The 24,208-nt window shown below is 32.2% G+C and overlaps 1 protein-coding gene across 1 annotated transcript in view; it reads left to right on the top strand.

The window, feature by feature from the left end:
* The window catches only part of LOC143228508 (serine/threonine-protein kinase OSR1-like), a 69,274-nt gene extending 49,203 nt beyond the window's left edge, over positions 1–20,071 (top strand). The window contains 5 exon segments of the mRNA XM_076459757.1: positions 7,367–7,413; positions 9,447–9,499; positions 9,958–10,026; positions 12,926–12,987; positions 19,689–20,071. Of these exon segments, the coding sequence (XP_076315872.1) occupies positions 7,367–7,413; positions 9,447–9,499; positions 9,958–10,026; positions 12,926–12,987; positions 19,689–19,766 (309 nt within the window). The 3' untranslated portion in view covers positions 19,767–20,071.
* Positions 20,072–24,208: the final 4,137 nt, after the last annotated feature.

Here is a 24,208-nt window from a genome sequence, read left to right as displayed (position 1 = left end):
CACTACTCTCTCGGAACTTGATCCTGCCATCTTATGTAAATCATCCACAGATGATTGTATAGCAACAGTAATCAACAGTATTATACAAGCTGCCACTCGTTACATCCCTAAAACCTCGACATGTTCCCTACAGCATCCCCGCCCTTGATGGAATTCTGCCTCTTCTATAACACGGAAAACTCAGAAGCGTGCTTGGGATAAATTTCGAAGATCCTCCACACTCTCAAATCGCATTGCATTTCAGCAAGCCTGTGCAGTGCTTGACAAGTTAGGCATCAAAGCCAGAAGGAATCTTGGATTAAATACACCTCCAGCATTTCTTCAACCACCAGCACTGGAGGGTGAGTGGAAGACATACTTCTGCCCCCCTCTCTATCTTAATATCTAATGGCCACGAAGTTGCAGATACACAGTGCATTGCAAATACTCTTGGGGATTTCTTCTCTTGTGTATCTAGCTCTTCGAACTTATCCCCTTCCTTTTTAGCTGTTAAAACACAGGCAGAGCATCTGCCTCTTTCCTTTTCAACTGACCATTTCTATGACTACAATCACCCTCTTACACTGATGGAACTCAAACTTGCTATTCATTGGTCTGGCAATACATCAGTTGGACCTGATAATATGCATTATGAGATTTTACACCACCTTTCCCAGAACTCTCTTACTATCCTCCTAGCTGTCTTTAATTGGATATGGCAGGAAAATGTCTATCCAGATGCTTGGCAACAAGCTATCATACTCCCTATTCTGAAAGCTGAAAAGGATCCAACGATTCCTTCGAATTACCATTTCTTTGCTTTGACAAGTTGTCTCAGTAAGATCTTAGAGAGGATAATCAATGCCCGCCTCATTTGGTTTCTTGAATCAAACAACCTCCTCTCACCTACTCATTATGGGTTCCGAAGTCAATGCTCTATGATAGACCACTTAATTTGCCTCAAAACATCAATCAGAGAAGCCTTTTTAAGGTGACAACATCTTGTTACTGTTTTTTTTTATTTAGAAAAAGCTTATGATACAACATGGAGATATGGCATCTTATGAGACCTTCACTTGTATGGATTGCATGGCAACTTACCCCTTTTCATCCAGCAATTCTTAATGAAGCACAGATTCCAAGTCCATGTGGGCTCTACACTTTCTCATTTTTTCCCACAGGAACTTGGAGTCCCTCAGGGCTGTATTCTGTGTATCACACTTTTCATTATAAAGATTATTGCCACCAGTGAACAGCTGACCTTTACAGTTGCAAACAGTTTTTTTGTTGATGACTTTCACATGTCATGTCAGTCATCAAACATGAAGTTCATTGAATGGCAGCTACAAACTGCAATCAATCAGATACTGAAGTAGACCACGGCAAATGGTTTTAAACTTTCACACTCTAAAATCGTTTGTATACATTTCTGCCGCAAACAGGGAATCCACCCAGATCCGGAACTCCATCTTGATTTTGTTGTACTTCCTGTCTTCCCTGAGGCAAAGTTCTTAGGTTTTGTATTTGATTGTAAATTAAATTTTATATCGCACATTAAGCAACTTCGTATTAAATGTGTAAAAGCATTGAACATTCTCTATGTTCTCTCTTCTACTTCTTTGGGAGCAGATCAATACTCCATGCTCAAAATTTATTGTGCCCTCGTGCGATCCAAACTTGACTATGGGTCTGTGGTTCATGGTTCTTCCAGAACCTCAGCACTGAAAATGTTGGATCCTGTCCATCACCAAGGGCTTCAGCTTTGCATTGGAGATTTTTGTACTTCTCCCATGCAAAGTCTGTATGAGGAATCTCATGAACCCTCTCCATGCATTCCTATACATACAGATGGTTCCAAATCGGGTGACTCACTTGGCACAGTCATGGTTTGTGACAGTTCGATTGTGGCACACAGACTCCCCCCTACAGTTTCTGTTTTCACTGCCGAATTCTATGCCATCTCTCTTGCCCTAAATCATATTGAAATTTTGCAGTATACAAATTGTACAATATATACGGACTCACTCAGCTGTCTATTGGCCCTGGAATCATTCTATGATACTCACCACCCTCTTTTCATCAATATCGAAAATAAAATGGCCCATCTTTCTCTCTCATCTGTCTCCATCCAATTCTTTTGGATACCAGGTCATGTTGGTATTTGTGGGAATGAGCTGGCCGACAGAGCAGCAAAGTCTGTCTGTTATGGATTTATCATCCCGGTACCCATTCCATACATGGACTATGGTCCAGTTATCACATCCAGACTGTACACCAGATGGCAGGCAACCTGGAATGAGCAGCACAATAACGAGCTTTTTCAAATCAAACCTTCTCTAGGTCTTTGGCTCTCTTGCTTCTGTAAGGATCAAAGAGAGGAGGTTGTTTTGGTAAGGCTACTCATTGGTCACAGTTTTTTAACCCACCACTTCCTTTTATCTGGAACTGCTGCACCTATGTGTGGTCTGTGTGGCACTCGGATTACAATCATCCACATTTTATTATCATGCCGTTGTTACAACCTAGAACGACGACACCATTTTAAAGATATTTGTAAGACGGGTTTTCCCTTGACTTTGGCCCATGTGATACTGCCCATCTCACTCATGTTTTAAATTTTTAAGAGCCATTGGTCTTTTACATTTAATTTAAATTTTTTTATCAGACTATATAGTGTTTTAGCATGATTTCTTTTACACATTTCAATTTTTCTTTTGACTTGAACCCAAGACAGGAAAGGCCAACTTCAGGTGACTGACAGCAAGGTTGTAGTTCTTGCTTCAGTCTTCCTGGCAGTTCCTAATTTTAAATATTTTACTTTTTACCTTAATTGCCCTGTACCTATACTGTACCACATATTGTCTGGCACAGATAGCCTTGTAGCTTTGTGCCAATAAACATTGAATACCTACCTACCTACCTCTTTATCTGACATCTGTGTGCTTTATTCTTCCATAATGTTGCAAACTGTTCTTATGGAATGCATTTAACTCTGTTCATCTTTTATGTATATCTGCTATGTTTTGCAACCATACAGTAGGACAGGCACACCAAGACAATAATAAAGTCTGACTATCATTTTAATATTCGTACTTTTACTGTTGAGCATTTTTCTGAGTCTTCCAAGTGTAGCATTAGCTTTATCAGTTCTGGTGATCACTTTGCTATTTCCATCTCTACATACTTCTAGGTCTAAAGTTTACAAAATCAAACTTTAAGTTTTCAGAAATATTTCGTTATTAAAGTAAGTAAAAATATCTAGTCATGAATTTTACATTATCTTGTCCTAAAACAATATTAAATATATCAGTAATTAATATTTTCTGGTGTCAAGTATGCATCAAACTTGAATGCTGTTTGTTATTATGTCATTATCATAGCTACATTAGTAACAGCCTGCATCTTATAAGTATAATAGTCCTAAAATTTGTTAACCAACTTAAATGTTTTCATATGCTATTCAACAAACAAATAATTTATAGCCATGAGCAAGTACAGTGCTAGTTATATAACAAAATGTCTCGACAAAACTATATACATAAATCGATTGGTAGATTTTATTGGTTTAATAATATTGTCTTACAACTGGGATTGAATTTTTTTCATTTCAACTTAACTTTAGTGCTACCCTTTTGTGTTTGCATTGGTAAACAGTATTGAGAAGTTACGTAGAAAAGATATTCCCTGCACAAAAAAGTTTAAAAAAAAACTAAAAGTAGGATTAAAAGAAAAACATAACACATTGTAATCATACCACTTTAATGGTAGTATTGTGGTGATTTCTTTATTTTTCAGTCACATTTTTAGCTGTTTATATTTTTTTGATTAATGAGAAGTTATTGATTGCCATAGTTCTTAAAAGATACAGATAAGTGAATTGTAGTTTAACAGAAAAAACTTGAGTAATATTTTGGTTACATTACTTTTGGATGTACATGAGTAGTAAAATAGATGAAGTATGCAGACGACATATAGAAAGTTAAACAACCTGAATGGTGAATAACTAATGAAAGGGCAAGTTTGTTCAAGACTTATAATTCACTAATGACAGGAAGAAAAGGAGATTTTGGAAGCTAAAAAATAACCAAGTTGTGGGGAACATGAAAAGACATGTAACATGTTACAGTAAAAAACAAAAACGTTGAAACAAAAAGTGTTGTTAAAAATGTTCAGAAGAATAAAAAAACAAACAATTGATATTCTAATTAAAAAAGTAATTTGGTTAATCATGGGTAATAGTAATCACAGATAACAAATAGACTTTGAACAAGTGTTTAACCAACACATTGGACCAACTTTTTTTTTCAATCAACCTAATATTGACTAAATGATTATGACAAACTTGACACTAAAAATATTTCAACTTTTAATATTACTACCTAGATAGCAGGCTAAGAATGTTTCAGTGTTGGGTCAACATAACTTTTTTTGTTGAATATTGTATAGTTTGCTAGACATGTGGAATGCTGCTATTTGATAAAATGTAAGTAAAAATGTTACCCAGTATTTTTGGTTGTGTGGATGTTGAATTTCACACAAAGCTATTTGTAAGGTTGAACAATGCAATTTGACCATACCACTTGTAACACACTGATAGCCCAAGATTGCAAGGAATATTTTGTGTATTGCATGGATTCAAACCCGACTTACCAGCTCATAAGTCGTTAACTTTACTACACGTGTCCTTAAATATATATCAAGTCATCTTGACCTTAAACTCGTATATCATCTTATACATATGTAATCCATGACCTTGAGTCTTTCTACTAGTTTAGCATAATAAAACTTGCCCAAACATTGCGTTAGTAGCTGCAATAGGACAAATTCATTAATTTAAGACTGTCTTGTGTTTGTTTAATGACAGAGTCACTGAGATAGCACAAAACAGTGACTTCTACAATCGATTCTAATTGGGAAGTGTGATTAATTTTCTGTCTCTGATCATCCATGGTGTTTAACGTTCATGTTACAGCAGACCTGATATACAATGCCAAATGTTGGATGATGCACTATGTTAATGCGATTACTATGCTTTTAATGCAAATTTTCCTTACTTCTAGTGGATTATGGGAGTTCTTGCCACATACCAGTTCTTAGCTGCTGGTATTGTGGATTATGGAGGCTTGTTCTCCTAAGTGTGTCCAATTTCATTCTGTTTAAAGTAGAGTGGTGGTATTCTGCTGGTGTAGATAGTGTGACACTCTTCCTACTGCAGACCTGATGTTCAAGTCCAGATGTTACTTGGTGTTGGATGTAGCACTCCTCCATAGATACATGTGTGTGTGCGTGTGTGCATATTTCTACTTGCTCTTCTGACTGAAGCACTCTATTTCCTGCTGTCCACCAATTATTGTTGGATCTGGTGTTGGTTGAAGCTTGACCAGCCATGTAGGTCCTCACATGTGTTTAAATGGTTAGCCTTCTCCTACCATAAATGGGAAAATAAATTCCCAATCTTGCCAGGTTTTGGACTGTAGATGAACACCCACCTGAGCCCTCCTGATGTTGGTTTCTGGTTAATCTGGTGTTGTAGGCATGTGTCTACAAAAGTGGATTCTTGGTACAAAAGCTCTTTTTTTTTCCATGCTGGTACTCATTATTGAAATAAAAGGTGGAGGACCCTTTTCCTACTGCAGAACTGATGTACAGTTCCAGATAACACTAGGTATTAGATGATGTCAAACTCCCCTTTGCAGTCTATTGTACCCTAGTCACTCCACATTGAGGCTTCTCATTATTTCTGTAACTTTTCTTGGGATTCCTCATGTTTCCACCTTTTTGGTGACACATTACTAATGGGTAAAGAGTATACTTGGCTCAGAAATGGTGTGGTCTCCCAAGCATGTGTTTTTTTTAGTTCCTTCTCACACCTCATGGTTTTCCTTTGGGCACTTCCTGAAGGAGGATTATCTTCATATGGATCCCTTCACCTGTTTACTCTAGGATTCTGGCATTTTGTAAGTTGAGGTAACATGTCATATTGGAATAAACACTTTCTTAAATTTAAAATGTATTTCCAATAGATACTTATCTCTTCTAACATTTCCCACTCGAGTGTGGTTTGTGTGATCTGATCAGTCTCGAAGTGGTTAACAGCTGCAAGATTGGAAAGTGCACTAGATGTGATAGGGATAATGTTGCTGGTTGATCATTTGCATGTCACTATGCAGATATCTCACATTAACATATGTAAGGGAAAATGCAAGTATCAAGACTAGTGGCAAATTAAAATTTGTACCAATAGAGGGCTATATAAGTTGAGAAAGTTTGTTGTGAAAGGAGGTGTCTGTTGGAAATACATTTACAGTTGTGAAAGATGGTAACTTTGCTACTTTAAATGGCAAAATTCTGACCTTGAATATGAAAAATATTTGGGCTCTTAAAATACACATCGATTTTAATATAAAAACAAGCTCCATGTGCTAACACACACGGCTGGTTTTTCACTGTACTGCTGATAAAGGTTGTGTGGTAGTTCAATGTGTTTGCGTGAGAATTTGAAAGTTATTAATGTTGCTCTTATTCTTAAAAGGAATGGTAAGAACTGCCCTAAATATACAAGTCAGTTAATCTTACTTTTATTGTAAAAAAAAATATAGACTCTGAAAAAGCTTAAAAGTCATATGAAATTACTCAGTGAGTATGATACCATAAAAAAAAAAAAAAAGTCAACATGCATTACCAAAGGAAACTTTCTCCTTACTAGTCAGTATCATTTTTCAAAGATGTTACTTATATGGATGATGTAAGGAGTGTGGTCTTGGTCCACTTAGATTATGAAAAGGCTTTTGACAAGTTGTTACACAGAAGATTGTTTGTGCAAATCATATGCAAAAAATTGGTTAATTGGATTGTAGAGTGGTTGGATGAGACAAAATAAGTTTTTATTAATGGAGCTTACAAAAATACCATTTTGGGCACTTTTATTGTATAGAATAAAGTGAGGTACTGTATTTTCTGTAGCTTTTTTTTTTAAGTCACACTAATTTTTTTCAAAACCAGATGTCAAGTTGTCATACATTTAGACTCTTATCAGTAACAGGATAACATGTCAACTCTTAATGTAATAAATGCAATCCTGTCTCTCTCTTAGATTGTCTGTGTATTTCTCACCTCTTAATACTAGCATCAAAATAAAATCCCTAAATTAATTTTGGATTGTGCAGCAAGCTTCCATCTTCTTTAAGTAGTTTAGGGACAATTATTTGAGTTCCTGGCACAGAGCTGCACCCCTCAGAGTTCAAAATTTTAATTACTGCAGATAGATAATGCTTATTACAATATCTAAAATAACTTCATGACATCTATATTGCCTGTAAATACACTATCAATAAAATTCGATTTGTTCTGTCTGTTTCTTCTAAATTTGTTTTTTCTATCCTTACAGACGATACAAGAAGTAAGCTCTACAATAAATCTTGTCCTGAGGATAAGGTAAGCCCTTTGAATAATTTTTATATTTATTAGTTATATGAACTAGTTGTTTAAGTGAACTGCTGTATACAAAGAATAATAATACATGTTTTTACCACAGAAGTGAAAAAAATAATTATTAGGTTTATCTTCCTTCAGTATACCATTACACATAAAAAACACATCTTTTGAAGTATTGACAATAGGAATGTACAATAAAAAAAGAATCTACCACTCAAAAAGAGGCATGATTTGGCATTTGTAGCACAAATCATTGACCAGTTTCAATATTTTTGTATTTATTTTTAAGAAAGTGATGACTAATGTAATCACTGTATTGTTAAATATTTTGGTAACACTCGGGCTGGAATATAGCTATAAACATAATCAGTCTTCTCAAATATGTATGGTTCCAAATATATATTCTTATGGTTCTAGCAATAACACAAGTTACATAAACATTTAATACTTTAAAGGTGTGTAAGCATGTAATATCTTCACACATGCACTTAAAAAAATCAATTGAGTGCTGAAATGTAGCAAAGACAAGATATGTAATACACATACTAAGGAGGAACAAACAACATTATTTTAATTATAAGATATGTCTTAGTTTCACATATATTTATGAAAACAGAACTGAGGTGTAGCTGTAAGTATAACTCTTGCAGATATCTCAAGAAATACAATGTGATTCTTTTATTGTAGTTTATATCTTTATTATTTGTACGTATAATGTGGAGGTGACGTAACAATTATCCAAATATAATAGGGGGAAAGTTGAGTTCTTCCAAAAAGTAATTGAATAATAAGTTCAAACAATCAATGTTTTGACATATACAATTTAAGTAGAAGTACTGGGTCACATTATTAATGGCTGTGGGGTATATGGTTTGCACCATGTTTCTGATCTTATACTCTTGAGGATGATGTAATTGGATATTGAAGCATCTGTCTGTTTTGAGACTGTTCACAGTCTGAAAATAAAGTTTTTAAATTGTGTACTTAAAAAGTATTGAGTGTTTGATGTTTTCATTATTTATATTTATACAGGTACCTTGAATTCAAACTATTTGATATTATATATTAACTAAATTTAGTCTATTGCTGCATGAAGAACCATTTATATGAACCATTATGATTCACAAAAATTCATTTCATCAAAAAAAAAAACCAATTCTTTGAATTCATTAAACATTTTATGAGAAAAAATGATACAGGCACTAATGCTATTCTACAGTTACTTTATTATGTTAAACAATTAACCACAAGTTTTAAAAAAAGGAGAGTGAAAAAAAACAATAATAAAATTACTATCATAAAGGCATATGTGTTTCTTAATTCATATTTCACCAGAAGTAAATTAGGAAATTAGCTCTATTTTGTTAAAACCACAGTCTAAATATAAAATAAATTTAGACTATTGCTCTTATGACACTTCAGTAATTGCAAGATTTATTGATTAAGTCATAGTTATTATGAATTTTTCTTTTATCTATTCATCTTGAAAAATTATGTAATTATTGTGAGATGTTGGAAATAACTCTCTAAGATTGGATATTCTTTTTTTATTTGGCACATTGGTCACAATGTGGATGAACAAGAGTAAACTATAATGTGCTATTGCATGATCTGCTTGAAACAGTTAAAAAAATAAAACAGAATTTTCATACTCTGAATAAAATATACAAGTCAAATGGTCAAGAGAAAGTACTGTTATAACAGTGGTTGGTCACTCTGCATGCCATTACCACTGCCAAGTATTTGTCCCTAAAGTGAGTATATTGGACTGAAATCAGGAATTAATTATAACTTAATAGTGAGTTGGGTTATTAAAATGAAATTGTAAATAAATTTCAAAGGTATTTTTTTTTTATTGTCCAACATGATTAACATTTTGGAAACATAGAAAATCTGTAGTTCTGGTTTTTCTTGTGAGAAATTAGAACTTTAGGAATCATTTTTTTGGTCATACGTAGGCAACATTTTCTGTTGTTAATGTAAATGTTCATTCATGTTTATGATTGATATTTCATTTCTGATTATATTTGTAGAAATTACCGTAGGGAGTTGCATGATATTAGGTTTGACTTTACACCTTCACAAGGTAAGTATAAAATAGAATTAGCATTGTTTGCTTAAATATATTTAAAATTAAGTACTGTTGTTAATGCAGTATTTTTTAGTGTTAGCATAACAGAATAGTTTTATCTAATAAGGAAAATACTACACTTAGCACTAAGTCAGAATGTTACAACAAAATATAAATTGTAGTCAGTTTAAAAAATATGTTTAATAACTACCATAAGAATATAAAAATATTTTATTGAAACACTGAATACAAATAAACCTTTAATTTAGGTTATGTAGTATCTTTACTCATCGACTGCTAATTTTTATCTTATCAAATGTGATTTCTAGATCAAATTTTTAGTTTTTGAATTACAGCTTTTAAAATGTGAAGTATTTCAGAGTTCATGTTAGTGTATTTATTCTGCGTACTATTGCAAAAATCCAGAATTTTTAAATAGTTTATCTAATATTGATTTGAAATGGTTGGTCTAGATACAGCTGATGGTATAGCAGAGGAGCTAGTAGGTGCAAGTCTAGTAGATAGAAAAGATATTATGGTCGGTAAGTCCTCTTTGGTGTGTATGTAATTATTTGTAGATGTATATTTTGTTGTTTTCTGTGTTACACATTGTATATTAAAACAATAATTTTTTTTTTAAAGTGAAGACTTCTTACTATCATATTATCATTATTAGAAAAATTATCAATCTCAAGTTTGTAAAAGTAATTTAAAATAAATGTTTTGCTCATTATTTTGGTAAATGTAGAACATTGTTAAGATTGTAAACCTTTGTTTTTTAAACACAGTAAATGTTTTTATATAATTTTTAGCTTATGCGTTGTATTAAAAATTCAATTTATGTGCCTGTCCCAGCTTAATACAGTTTATTATATTTTTTTACCTCTTATTAAGCAACATTAAAGTTCCTGTTGATTGTGTAAATTTTCTTGTAATTATGAACCCTTTAAATAAACCGTGTTAATGTTTTCACAATATTTGAGACACATGAAATTTTGAACTAATTATGTATAGTAAATCCAAACTTAAATCATGATTAAAGGTTCTTTGGTGAATTATTATTATTATTTAAATATTTGTTTGAGTAATATAGTGTTTTTTTTTTATTCTTGAATTCTTAAATAGTGATAAAGAAAGTAATTCATAAATTCAAACTTTTGCTGTATCTAAGAAAGTAAGTAATTTGTGACCATTCAGAAATATTTCAACTTCCTAAACCTATTCTATATTTTAATGGGAACATTTCAACTTGAAATTTTCAAACTACTACAGTTACGACAGAAAATGTTTGTACCCCTGTGTTGTGAGTAGTTTTTTCCTCATAACTAAAAAAGTGTCACGATTAGGATGTTGAAAGTTTAGTATATTATAAATATTATACTAAAACACATTTACATAATTTTGTACGTAAATTGAACGACAAATAAACTGTTTATAAACAAATAACCAAAAATAGAAGGAGCATAAAGTATTGGTACTGTTCAGAACATGTGAAAAAACTGATATTCACATAAAAATTTTGTTTAGTTTAGCAAATAAATTACATCATACCATTCCAGAACTAGACACTGGGTTCATAATTATTGGAATTTAATCAGCAAAAAAATGTACTTCCAGCAATTTAGCGCCATCTCCAACATTATTTGCTTGGTCATCATGGCAAACAAGAAACAACTGTCAAGTAATTTCCGGTATTGCTACACAACTTGATGTGCCAAAATCTACTGTTCAAAGCATAATTGCCAAGTTTAAGCTTACAGGATCAACTACTAACCTCCCTCGTTCCAGATGCCTTACCAAAATTCCAGAGAGAACCAAGAGGAAGGTTCTCAGAGAAGTTAGTAGGAACCCTCGTTTAACATGTAATGATATACAGAAACTCATAAGGGAAACTGGGGTTGAAGTAAGCACCTCTACAGTTACGAACATGTTACTCTCTTCTGTGTTCAAAGCATGCCGTTCTCATAGAACTCCATATTTAAAGCCTGTTCATTTAGAAGCACGATTGAGGTATGCAAGAAAGCATGTAGATAAACCCTTTACCTATTAGAAGAGTATTCTTTGGTCAGACAAGACTAAAATCGAGCTTTTCAGCCACAATGATGTTCACTATATTTTCTGAAGGAAGGGGTAACACAATCTTCCAAAGAACACTGTCCTTACAGTTAAACATGGAGGTGGCTCGATCATGCTACGTGGTTCCTTTAGCTCTTCTGGTATAGGCAGCCTTCACTGTGTCAACAGAATTATGAAAAAAGAAGAGTACGTTGATATATAATAAGCTTGGGCGTCATTGGGTCTTCCAGCATGACAATGATCCTAAGTACACATCAAAATATGTGCAATCCTGGTTGCAGAGGAACCATATAAGCGTTCTGGAGTAGCCATCGCAGTCACCCGATCTCAACCCAATTGAAATCGTTTGGCATGAGTTGAAGACTAGGGTTCATCAGCGTCATCCGAAAAACTTGCAAGAGTTGGAGGCCTTCTATAAAGAAGAATGGAAGTAAATACCAGTCGAGCACTGTCAAACGATCATGGAGGGCAATGAGGAGAGATTGCGCGCCAAGTAATTCACCTGAAAGGCAACACAACTGACCATTAAAGTAGATGCACGAACACTTTCTGCCCCTCCTTTGCTTGGTTATTTGTTAAGAAACAGTTTATTTGTCATTCAATTTACATAAAACTTTATGTAGATGTGTGTTAATATAATATTTATAATAAACTTTATTTTCATTATCCTAATCATGATAATTTTTAAGTTATGAGGAAAAAGCTACTCACGACGTAGGAGTACGAACACTTTGTCGTAACTGTATTTTGTTCACCAGTTTGAAGAAAACAGTCTTGTTACTGCAGTCTACATTTCATTTTCTGTATTTATTATCAATTGTCAGAGTTAAGGTTTAAATCATTTCTTGGAGGGAATTTATTTCTGTTCTAAATTCACTTGTAAGCTTCCAATTAAAAAACTTCCTTAAAATGTTCCTTGGTGTGTCAATAGTAAGTTTACAGGCTTAGTATTAAAATCTGGATTTGATTCTCTACAGTGAACAAATAGCCCATTGCATAGCTTTGCAGTAAAATAACTTCTTTGTCTCTCACTAAAAATTAAAAAGAAATTTCTTCTCTTTTGTAATACTACAGAACATTCAAAAGATTATTAATATGTTTGTCTGTGCACTTTTCGTATAAAATACATAGTTTTAACTTTTCTTTTTTGAAAATACTCAGGTTCTACAATTTAATAATACTTTCTGTTTATGAAGGCATTTGAATATAGCACAGTAAAATACATAAAATTTCCAAAAATTGTATCTAATAATCATATAACTTGTGAGATTTATACGATGATTGAAAAACATTTAACTGGAAGCTCAATTGTTTGTGCATTGTTTATCAAACATAAAGACCATTCTTTTTTTCTTCCCTTGACAGTTGCAGCCAATCTACAAAAACTAATTGTTCAGCCAACACTGAAATCAGTAACATTTGCATTAGTAAGTAAATGTATTTGTGATTTGATATTATTAAGCAGTTTTGTTTTACTTGAAGTGCATATATAGTTCTTAATAGATATGATTGAATAATCTTATTCAAATGGCAAGATGTTAAAAACTGTTATTCGTTATGTACATGTATAGTACTTTATATTATTATTATTAAAGATGTGCTTTATATTTTATCTTAGTTTTGAGTATTTAGAACTCATAAGATTTGAAGTGAAATATATAAATTTCAATACAAATTCCTACTCTACTAGCTAAAACTTATGAAACTATTTATAAGTACAAGTATACCCTCACTAAAATTTTGATTAATGAAGTGACTAGAAGATGTGTATTGTAATTGATACAAGTGGTCTCTGATACACATGTCTATATCAATATTTTTTTAACTTCAAATATATATTTTCACACAAATCTGGCACTTAAAGCAAGTAAATGTGTAATTTAGTTTATATATTTTGTGTAGAAAGTGGAGCAGTTCTATAAGCTGTTACAGCAACGTAGCCCAAATGCATATTGTACATACATACATTTTCTCCTAATAAGTTATTACAAAATATGTGTCCTGTTCAACTGAGAAAAGGAAAGCAATATAAAGAGTAAAACAATACTGTGAACATATATGTATAAAACACTGATCCATACACTTGTTTTTTAATAAATTTCAGTACAGTATATCATCATATAATGGAAATTTAATTACAAAAGGTTCTTCACCAGTTAGGTTACTTTGACTTTTATCAAACAAACCATCCTTTGAATAGTTCTTTGTTTGTTTGTTTGTTTGCTATTTTATTAACCAGTGTATCCATTCTCAGTCTCTTCACATTTAAAGAAAATCTTGTTACACATACTGTGGAAAGAGAATGTATTAACATTTACAACAAGGTTAGTCAACAGACCTCATGATTACTTCTGTATTCATTATAGTTTCCATACTATAACTTTTATTAAACTCTGTGTATATTCACAAACGTTGGCAGACTTTAAGTAAACATTACAAATCGTTTTGTATAGAAAAAGTCAGACATTTTAGTGAAGTGTTTTTACAAAATATTTGTCCTTGAATATATATATATTTCCACATGCTAGTTCAAGTGCTAAATAATTTTCCCATCATGATTAAAAAACTTTTTTCATCTCAAAAACCTTAGATTTTATTTGCATAATCTCTAAAACCTTCCAAGTATATTTCAGTAAAACTATATTTAATCTGTAATTTTCTCTACCATAAATTCATACAAGGTTAGTCAATTTTTTTGCTATTGATAATACTTAACCCTACATTTTACACTAGGGGTAGTACTGCACTAAATAATTATTTAATTGAGTAATGCACCAAAGAAAACAAAATAATGTGCAAAAAAAGCAGATAAGCTTCTATAAGTGTCACAATTTTTTTTTACTTTCTTCCAATGTGATGAGAGCCATTAAGAATTCATATAAGCTCATTAATGTGTTCTTTGTGGGAATCAAGCTTGAAATTAAAACAGAATTGACAATTCTCTTCACAGAAAACAATGTAACATAATATGTCATTTGATACATGAAGACCTTTTCTTTCTATTGTTTTATAAATATTAAAGCATTGAACATCAGCATAAACTATTGCCAATTTCTTAAAGAGAGGATGTGGCATGAGTGATCTCATTGACTGTTTTATAGCTCTTCAACCAAATAAGATACAAAGCTATGAAAATTATGCTTTACCTAAATAATGACAATATTACAATGAGTAACTTACATTAAATTTCATACTTTTTTGAAGGGTAATAAATAAATTAAAGAAGGGATGCTTAGAGAGCAAATTTCACAATTTTCACACTAGGAGAAATTGTACATCATTTTAATATTGCCTTATAAAAGTAAAAACTTAAAATGTAAATAATATTAAAATATCAATTATTGGTTTTTATGCAACATTTATTGGTATATTATGAAAAGAAAGCTGCTTAGTTAAATTTTGAATGAAACTCGCTTAACTTCGTAACTTGTGCAGAAAAAGATGCCTGTGGAGAGAGAAAATTAACTAAAATACATGTTGAAACTTGAAGTAGCAGTGACCCTTAAAAACTGGGCAAACTTACATGCTAAGGAAACACTTCTTGTAGCTTTCAGTTTGAGTACAAAACAAAAGTCTGATGTCATAGTATCTGAAAATACACTTACAGTTATGCATGTTTAATGCAGCAGGGATAAAGAAATGCACGAGTTACTCTTACACAATAACTTTACTTGAGAAATATAAAAATGTGAAAGTTGATATACATGCTCTTTGTAAATATCTTCATAGCTTTAATTAAAGACCTTGCAAATTTTCTTTAACATTAACAACCTATGGATAATTAATTTTAATTAATGTTTCATTAGTGGTAATTAAACTTGTAACAAAACAATTGGTAAGTATTTTTTAATTTAAAAAAATTCAAAATCAGGAAGAGTGTAATATCAACAAGTATTCTAAATTTTATGCTGATATTGGCTTTAATGGTGAAGTTATGCTAATAAATTGGTGACCTCAATGAAAACTGCATTTTGATAAAATAACCATTAAAGTTTTTCTGTTCATTTATTGCACTTAAAATATCTCAGTCCCATTGTAGGCTCCAGGAGCCATCCCAACTTCCTTTTCTTCATCTAGTATTCCCTTGAAACATTAACATCCCCTTCTTTTTCAGTAGCTGCTTATCATTTCTGTAAGATACATTCCTGCTTTCCTTTCTCAAAAAAGCCTATTTCTGCTCCTTTCACTCTTTGTAAGTCAATATTGTCCAGGAATTGTCTTGTCCTGCAGTCATTATCATTGCTTAAAGATTTATTTTGGATGTAGCACCTCCATTAAAGGTGCACATAGCATCAATAGCAGCCCAACATGCAATTTTGTTGCTGGCAGATGAAGACTTTGGACATCTTCTCCAGATTGTGATTCAGTGAGTTGATATGGGTTGGAGTAATGTAGTCTAAGCATTTTTGAAGCAAAGTTAACTTAGAAAGTTTGACAGATATTGGTTTGATGCTGTTTGTTACACCTGGTGTTATGAAATTCTTATGATGGAAGTCCTCAAGCAATATTGGGGGATCTCTTTAAGGTCATTGTTACCTTAAGCAAAGATAATCACACTGTAAAGAAAATTATCATATGTATAATATAATAATTATACAAATAATCATAGAAGTCACACATCAGCTATAATTAGATATAACAGAATCTTTAATATTGCCACTCATGCAGCTTTTTGGATATGCATCTTTCATATAACCATCAGGAACTGTTTTGTTTTCAATATATTATGTAGATTGTATGGTAAATATTAATTTTGTTAAACTCTGAAAGTCTTTATGGTAGCATAGTATAAAATGACTTATAAAATATAAGCAGTTTTAAATTTTTCATTTATTAATGAAAAATTGGACAAAATACCCATTACATTTCTTGGCATACTTAGTAAATAAGAATACTTTTTAAGTTTTACGACTACAGCAGATTCAAGTATAAGAAACAGACAATAGCAAATTAAAAGAGATGCATAATATATTCTTTCATAAACAAGGGTAAATTGTTAAGACTCAAAATTGTATTGTTTTTTATCGTAACAGTATAATTAGAAATTATGACACATGGGTAAGCTGTGTTTTTCCAGATGATCATGATGGTGGTTATTATACATTCTGTGATGGTTATTTAACCACAATAGGCTTGTGAATGGTTTAAAGCATCTGCAGTGCTTCTTATACAGTATAAAATAAGTGTTTAAATTTAAAAACTTAAGTGTAAAATCATTGTGTGTTTTTTAATAAGATAGCTGTTTATTTTGTGACATAAATGGTTATGTGTTTATCTTCAGAATTTTTAGTAGTAGCATTAAAGTTTGCAGTTTGTCACCCAGTTCCATAGTTTTAGCATATTTTTAGTTCATTAGCTGAATCAAGTGAAAGAGTTTTACCTAAAATGTTAGTAGAAATATCCAATTATTACTATGAATAACTTAAAAACTGTTTCTTAGCTCTTCTACTTTTTTGTTATTGTTTTTTTAACATTCAGTTTTATAAGCTAGACAAAGAAAAGGTTCATAATAACTAACTGATTTTTTTGCTAACATCAGAAAAATTTATTAATTAAACGAAGAAGACCTGTCAGAGTAATTGTGTTGGTCATGGCATTTGTTGCATATGTGTTCAGTACTGTGAGAATTTATGTAACATTTAAGCTACAAGAGACCTCTTATGAAAGAGGTATTTAACATAATTATTACACACCAAACATGCTCTCCCTTTCAGCCCTGGGGGCATTATAATGTGATGGTCAGTCCCAAGAGTTGGCAGTGGGTGGGGATAACTAGCTGCCTTCCCTCTAATCTTATACTGCAAAATTAGGGATGGCTAGCATAGATAACCCTATTGTAGCTTTGAGTGAAATTCAAAACAAACCAAATCATAATTATTAATACATTGTAAAATATATAAATTACACTAACTTCTAAAAGGCAGATATTTGTGAAGATGTGAAGATATTTATCGTGAAATAGTTCTGTATTCTCTTACTAATTGAATTCGTACAAAGTATAGAGAGACTGAACACAAATGTGTAATTACAATAAAAAATATTTATTCAAAACAAACACAGTAAAAATGTATATTCTGCATGTCACATTGGTTATTCACCTCTACTGTAGAGTTAGCTTAGAAGATAATCTAAGTTAGTAACCTGTTTTGGCCTGTTTATCAAACTTGTAATTTCAGACTAAATAAATGTCATGTTCACTACTTAACTTGTCAATGTCCGATGAACTTGGAGTAACTAGTGGTAGTCATATGACTAGTCAATGACATATAGAGATTACTATCTTAAGAGATCACCTGTCTTCCAGTTAAAAACATATATTTTTTTCAGTTTTCTGTACTATAAGTGACATTGTAGTTATTTTTCCTGTAGAAAGACAGAAGTTGCTACTCTAGGTCGATGGCACAGAAAAATAGGTAGCTGGAGCAAAAAAACTTAACAACCTTTTTGACCAATACATTATGTGGGAACTATACATGCCTGCACTTGTAAGGAATTTTCAAAAGTCTTGTATTTATACAAGGAGAAAGAGAACACACAGTATTCTTATGTACCAGAGGTATAACTGATTGGAAGTAGTGGGCATATGTTTCTTTTAAATAGAACTATTTTATCCAGTTTGATAAGCGTAAGTTTGTAATAGTTCTGGTAAAGGATTGAAGGTTGTTTTTTTGTTTGTTTGTTGTTTTTTTGTGTTTGTTTCTGAAATATTATATTTCTACATACTCAGTGAGTAAACAGACTCAGGTGTAACAAGAGGAGCACTCATTAGAGTGCCATGCTATGTTGATCATGTTTTACCTTCAAATATAGGAAAAGTGTCCATATTTCTGTCATTTTCAACATACATGGACCATTTTTAGCAGGACAAAGAGAAATAATATTCTTCGTAAGCCTATCAAGTTTCATCAAACTCTTATCATTTTTGACTGAGTTATAAAGCAAAAATAGTGTGAAAAACTGTTCCTCATGTTAACAGATAGTTTTTTTTTTATTTTTGTAACATTGCTATGACCTTGACCCTCCAAAAATAATTCAATTCTAAGTTTGGTTATAGTCCAAATGTATACCAACTTTCATCCAAAACCATTCACACACACACACACACACAGGGATAAAAACATAACCTCTCTCCTTTGGTGGTGGAAGTAATGTAAGACCAAGTAATGATAAAAAATAAAGAAGTACAGGCTAATTGAAGTAAATGTTAATGTTTTAATTTAGAGAGAGTAAGACATGCTTTAAAAATTATTTGCAAATATTTCTGATGTCTTTTGTTTTTCTCCTTGAATACATATTAATTTTACATTTTTGAATTGAGTCCCACTAATTTGACAAACAGTTCTGGCATCACTAGGCATAAATAACACAAATGTGCTTTGTTCTAAATGATATGGCCTGCGATAAAAAGTAACTTACACTAAGAAGAAATTAAATTATAAGCATTAAGGGAAAAAAGGGGGAAATATACTGGAAATGTATACTGATGACAAGCCCTACAAATTTGAGGAAACCTGGTCTTTTTTGCTATTACCAGAACATGCTGAAGCCATGAGAAGTTTTATTCCAGGAATTTGCAATTCTTTTAAAAGTTTTCAAACTTCATTAGAATAATATTCTTCACAAGGTCACTGCTGGCAAACTTTACTAGATGCATATTTATAGAATTGATTGATGTGATTGGGGAAAAAAGTTAAATATGGGAAAGCAGAAGACATTTTGAATGTATTTGATTATGCTTCCCTGGAGTCTCAATTTAATTTCAAACAAAGAATTCAAATTAATTTATTTCATTGACAAATTGGTACTGTAATTTCTTTGAATGTGATCTATATGTAAAAATAATCTTAAAAAACTACTATAAAAATAATATATGTAAACATTATTAATCAATCAATTTTTTAACACTTTCTGGTGCACTGTGAAACCACTGGTTCCTGAACCAAAACCATATTTTTAAATTTGAAATATTTTGAGAAGTGTTTGTATGTTCTAGTGTTCCATTCCACAGATTATTAATTTAGTAAATAAAATTTGCCTTGTTATATATGTGCATTAAAAAAAAGGTGGAAATGGAACTGGAATGTTTAGAAAATGAAATTAATATAATCTTGTGTTTCTTATCTTGCAGAATACAAGCAGTAATTCTTCTGAGATACCCGATGACAAAACTTTAATTGGATTTGCACAGTTGACCATTACTGATTAATCGTTCTTTAAACTATAACCATAACTTTTTAGCTCTAGAAATAAATATCAATAACAGAATAGAGTAAAGTAAAGTGAGATTTCCCCCTTCACAGCTTTCCCTCTTTCTCTGCAGCATTTTTTAATGCATTCAGTCTATAAATGTTGTATAAAAAATGAGTAAAGAGAACTGATGTAAAAAGAATAAACAACCTTGTAAAGTAATCACTCTAAAGCTGGTTCATGTAAAGACTATAATGGTCTTACTGTGATTCCATCATGTGATTTAATGTAATATTCTGGAAATAAAAGGTAATATTAATCAAACTAACTTGCTTTTTATCTGTTATCTGATAGAAGAATCAGTAAAATAAAATATGATTTTAATATGATCGTTAAGCCATGATTCTTTTTTATACAATGCCAAGAAGAAATCTTTAATGACATAAACAAGGTCAATAGGTTTGAAAATACTTTAAATAATCATATTTACATAACTTATTTAATCTCAGTAGCAAAGAATTAAAAAAAATTCTACTTTTATTAACTGTACATCGCACAGATGTGATTGTTATAAAAGATAAGATTAAAGACAACAAATAATCACCAATAAGAGAGTATATATTTAGGTAATATTACTCATAAAAGTATATTTTTGATGTGTTTATCCAAAGATGGGTTAAGAAAAGGCAGTATTAAGAAAGTGAGAATTAAATTAATTTTCATACATTAATATCATAAAAGTTATTTTTAATTTCCTGTGATGTAAAGACAAGTTAGGAAATTACAATTAACTAAGAGCAAGATCAAGTAAGTTTTCAAACTATCGGAATAACTGATTTTATTCCTTAAAGCAAAACGGTAATGTTAAAACATCTTCATTTCAAAGACTGCTATTTATTAAAAACAAGTTATTATTTATTTGAAATTCATATGCTCACCAGAAAGTATTTCTAAAACCTAAAAGAGCATAACTGCAGTAAATTCTGTGAGATAAGGATAATGTATGTAGTGATGATTTGAATAAGTTTATTAAAATATTCTAATACAGTTTGAACAATTATTTGGAGCCATTGCATAAATGACTGTTCTTTAATAATTATTGAAATTAAGAATGTATAACATAAACCTAAAGATGGCACACAAAAGATTATTTAGGTTCACAGTCATCCCTTAAAATTTCTAACAACCAGAAATGTCTGGAGCTACTGGTTATATTGTATTCAACAAAACTCAAAAAGAGGTTTGTTCAAACATTGCCTTGATCTCCATGATGGTTTATCAGGTTGCGAGGTAACTGGTGTTAATGCAATAGAATTGTGTGATAAATTGTAAGTACTTTCATGGAGAATAACTAAAATCTTCTTGTAAAGTATCTATGAATATGTGTGCAAATACATATTAGCACATCTATCCAACATTTTTACTCCACTGAGAATTCTGCTGATTTTGCCCAATACTATGCTAGTGGAGAAATGTTTGAGAAAACTCAATTTGTTTGACACCAACCATAAAACAAAATAGACTCATTAGGCTCCCAACAATCTCAGTTAAGAATACATTTGTATGAAAATTGGACCTGAATGAAGTAGTATACACTTACTCTTCAAAGAAAGACAAGTAGAATTTCTATAATTGTAAGATTTCAGTGCTACTTTCCCAGTATAAATGTTAACATTTATTGAAGCAGAAGCAATGCCAACTTGCTCTGTACGATGGATAAGCCAACTTTTTGTGTGAAATCCATTCAGTGTTAGTTAGAACGATTCAAGAACAGTGGGCCTGTTTTGATATCTTGCAATGGGAATGATAATGGCTACATGTAATCAAATGGTGTACATGAGCTACTATGAAAAAAGAAATTCAAGTGCTTTAGGCTGTGTAACACACCTGTCATTCTAACACATGAAACACTGTTTTCTATTTAGAAAGCAAGTGACAGTACATATAGAAGACTTAAGTTCTGTGTTGATCTGCAGTTATGAATACTTAGGTAACTAGCTTTTGACTAGAATCGTAATAAGGACTTTACAGCTTTAACTAAAATTCTTGAAGGAGTTTTTGAATCAATTGCACTTTCAGTTCTGAATTTTCTTGTTTGTTCATCGATAAGTGCAAAGCTACACAATTGACTGTCTGTGCTGTGACTAGTATTGAAATCTGATATTTAGCATTATAAGTCTTCAGACTTTCTGCTGAGCTACTTGAGGAGTTGACTTTCTCTGTTTGTGATAAATTCTTAACCATTCTGACATTCCTCTTTAAACCAGTCAGATGAAGCCCAGATATTGTAACTATTGATGTGTTTCTAGTCCAAATCTTTGCATTAAGGTGAAAAGAATCAGTGTTGCGAGTTCTTTCTTTCATTTTAATGGCATTTTGGAGTTGTTTCTTTGTGAAAGTATGACTACAGCTCATCTTACATGTGTATTGCCATAACTATGCACACACCTAACAAACAGGCTTTGTTAGAGGTGGTTGTTGAGTTAGCCCTGAAGACTAGAGCATAAGAAGTCACCACCAGCAACCTTGCTCATAATAATCCAGACAACAGAGTAAATGCGTGGGGTTGTCAAGTTCTCAATATCTAGTCTGACCTGTAACCCTAATGCCAGATTCAGCACCACTAGGAGTCAAGAAGAATCTAAAATCAAGCCCAATGTAATGTTATAGCACTACTAAAAGAGCCTCATTAGGTGTTTATGAAATTAAACTATGTATGTTTAACTCCAACAGAGTCATCACATCTCTCATTTCAGCAAGAACATCCCAGATTAACACTGTAGATGGAAGTCTTTTTTAGAGAAAACAATTCAAGTGGTAACAGCCTTTACATCACACCAGCACTGAAGATATTCACTGAGGTAGTGACCTCCATCATTAACATAAGGGTTTTTATATCATTGGTAGAAACTCCTCTAAAGAGTAGTTGATGCTGAGGCAGATAGCAAATCTAAAATGCCACTGTCAAGGAAAAAAAAGTATCTATTGAAGAAAGGTTCATTCTTTTATGGAGAATTATAGTTTAAAATAGTGTGTTATTTAAATTCGTTTTGGATGTTGAATAAACAGTACAACAATATTGCCTCTTTATTTCATTTCTACTAAGTTTAGTATAGAAACAAAAACTTGCGTATAAAGTGAAATAAAACTGAAAAATAAATCTGCTACTGAAACATTTCCTATGCCTAACACGGCTTATGGTGATGTTGCTATAAAGCGTACAGCATGTTTCAAGTGGCATGAACGTTTTAAGGATGGTCGACAGTCCATTGAAGATGATGAATGTCCTTCCACGTCAACTGACGACCCACACGTCGACAAAATCAACACCCTGGTGCGAGAAAATCGACGTCTGACTGTCAGGGAGCTTGCTGAAGAGTGTGGGATATCAGTTGGATCTTGTTACGAGATTTTGACCGAAAAATTGAAGATGCACCGCGTTGCTGCGAAATTCAGCCCTCAGAACTCGTGAGTTTTTGGCCAAACACTCGATCACTATTCTTCCCCCCCCCAACCCCTACTCACCTGACCTTGCTCCTTGCGATTTTTTCTTGTTCCCCAAACTCAAAAGACCCTTGAAAGGAAGAAGATTTGAGACGATTTCCGAGATTAAGGCAAATGCGACGAAGGAGCTGGAGAACATTACAAAAGAAGCGTACCAGGACTGTTTCAACAAGTGGAAACACCGTTGGGATAAGTGTGTGCGTTGGGGAGGAGAGTACTTTGAAGAGGTCCCAGACCTGTAACTTCTAAATAAAGTACATTTTGTTTTATGACGTCAGTCCGCGTATTTTCTGAACAGCCCTCGTATATATATATATATATATCGGTGACTGAGTAATATTCACAATAGTTTTCGAATGTGAGGAAGGGAAGATACTAACTAAATAACGGAATTCATGTATTACTTTTATATTGATCAATAACCTGTAAAATAACCCATATTACTTTTTTTTTATTATGTAGCAGTTTCTTATTCGTTTCCCATTTCATTCACTTATCTATACTTTAAAAATCTTATTTTTATGATTAAAATAAATATCAATAAAATATTAATATAAAAATACATAATTTTATTTTACAACAGTGCATACCTTAATGAGGGCCTGGCATGGCCTAGCGCGTTAAGGCGTGCGCTTCGTAATCTGAGGGTCGCGGGTTCGCGCCCGAGTCGTGCCAAACCTGCTCGCCCTCCCAGCCGTGGGGACGTTATAATGTACGGTCAATCCCACTATTCGTTGGTAAAAGAGTTGGCGGTGGGTGGTGATGACTAGCTGCCTTCCCTCTAGTCTTACACTGCTAAATTAGGGACGGCTAGCACAGATAGCCCTCGAGTAGCTTTGTGCGAAATTCCAAAAACAACAACAAACAGCATACCTAATTATTCAAAATCAATTTCTTTAATAAATGTTTAAATATTAAAAATAATTGAACTGTAAATTTCGTCAGTTACGATTGGAT

The sequence above is a fragment of the Tachypleus tridentatus genome, chromosome 10, assembly GCF_004210375.1.
Source record: "Tachypleus tridentatus isolate NWPU-2018 chromosome 10, ASM421037v1, whole genome shotgun sequence".
Classification (NCBI taxonomy): Eukaryota; Metazoa; Arthropoda; class Merostomata; order Xiphosura; family Limulidae; genus Tachypleus; species Tachypleus tridentatus.
Note: the sequence above shows the minus strand (reverse complement) of the source record. Positions and strands in the feature narration are given on the sequence as shown.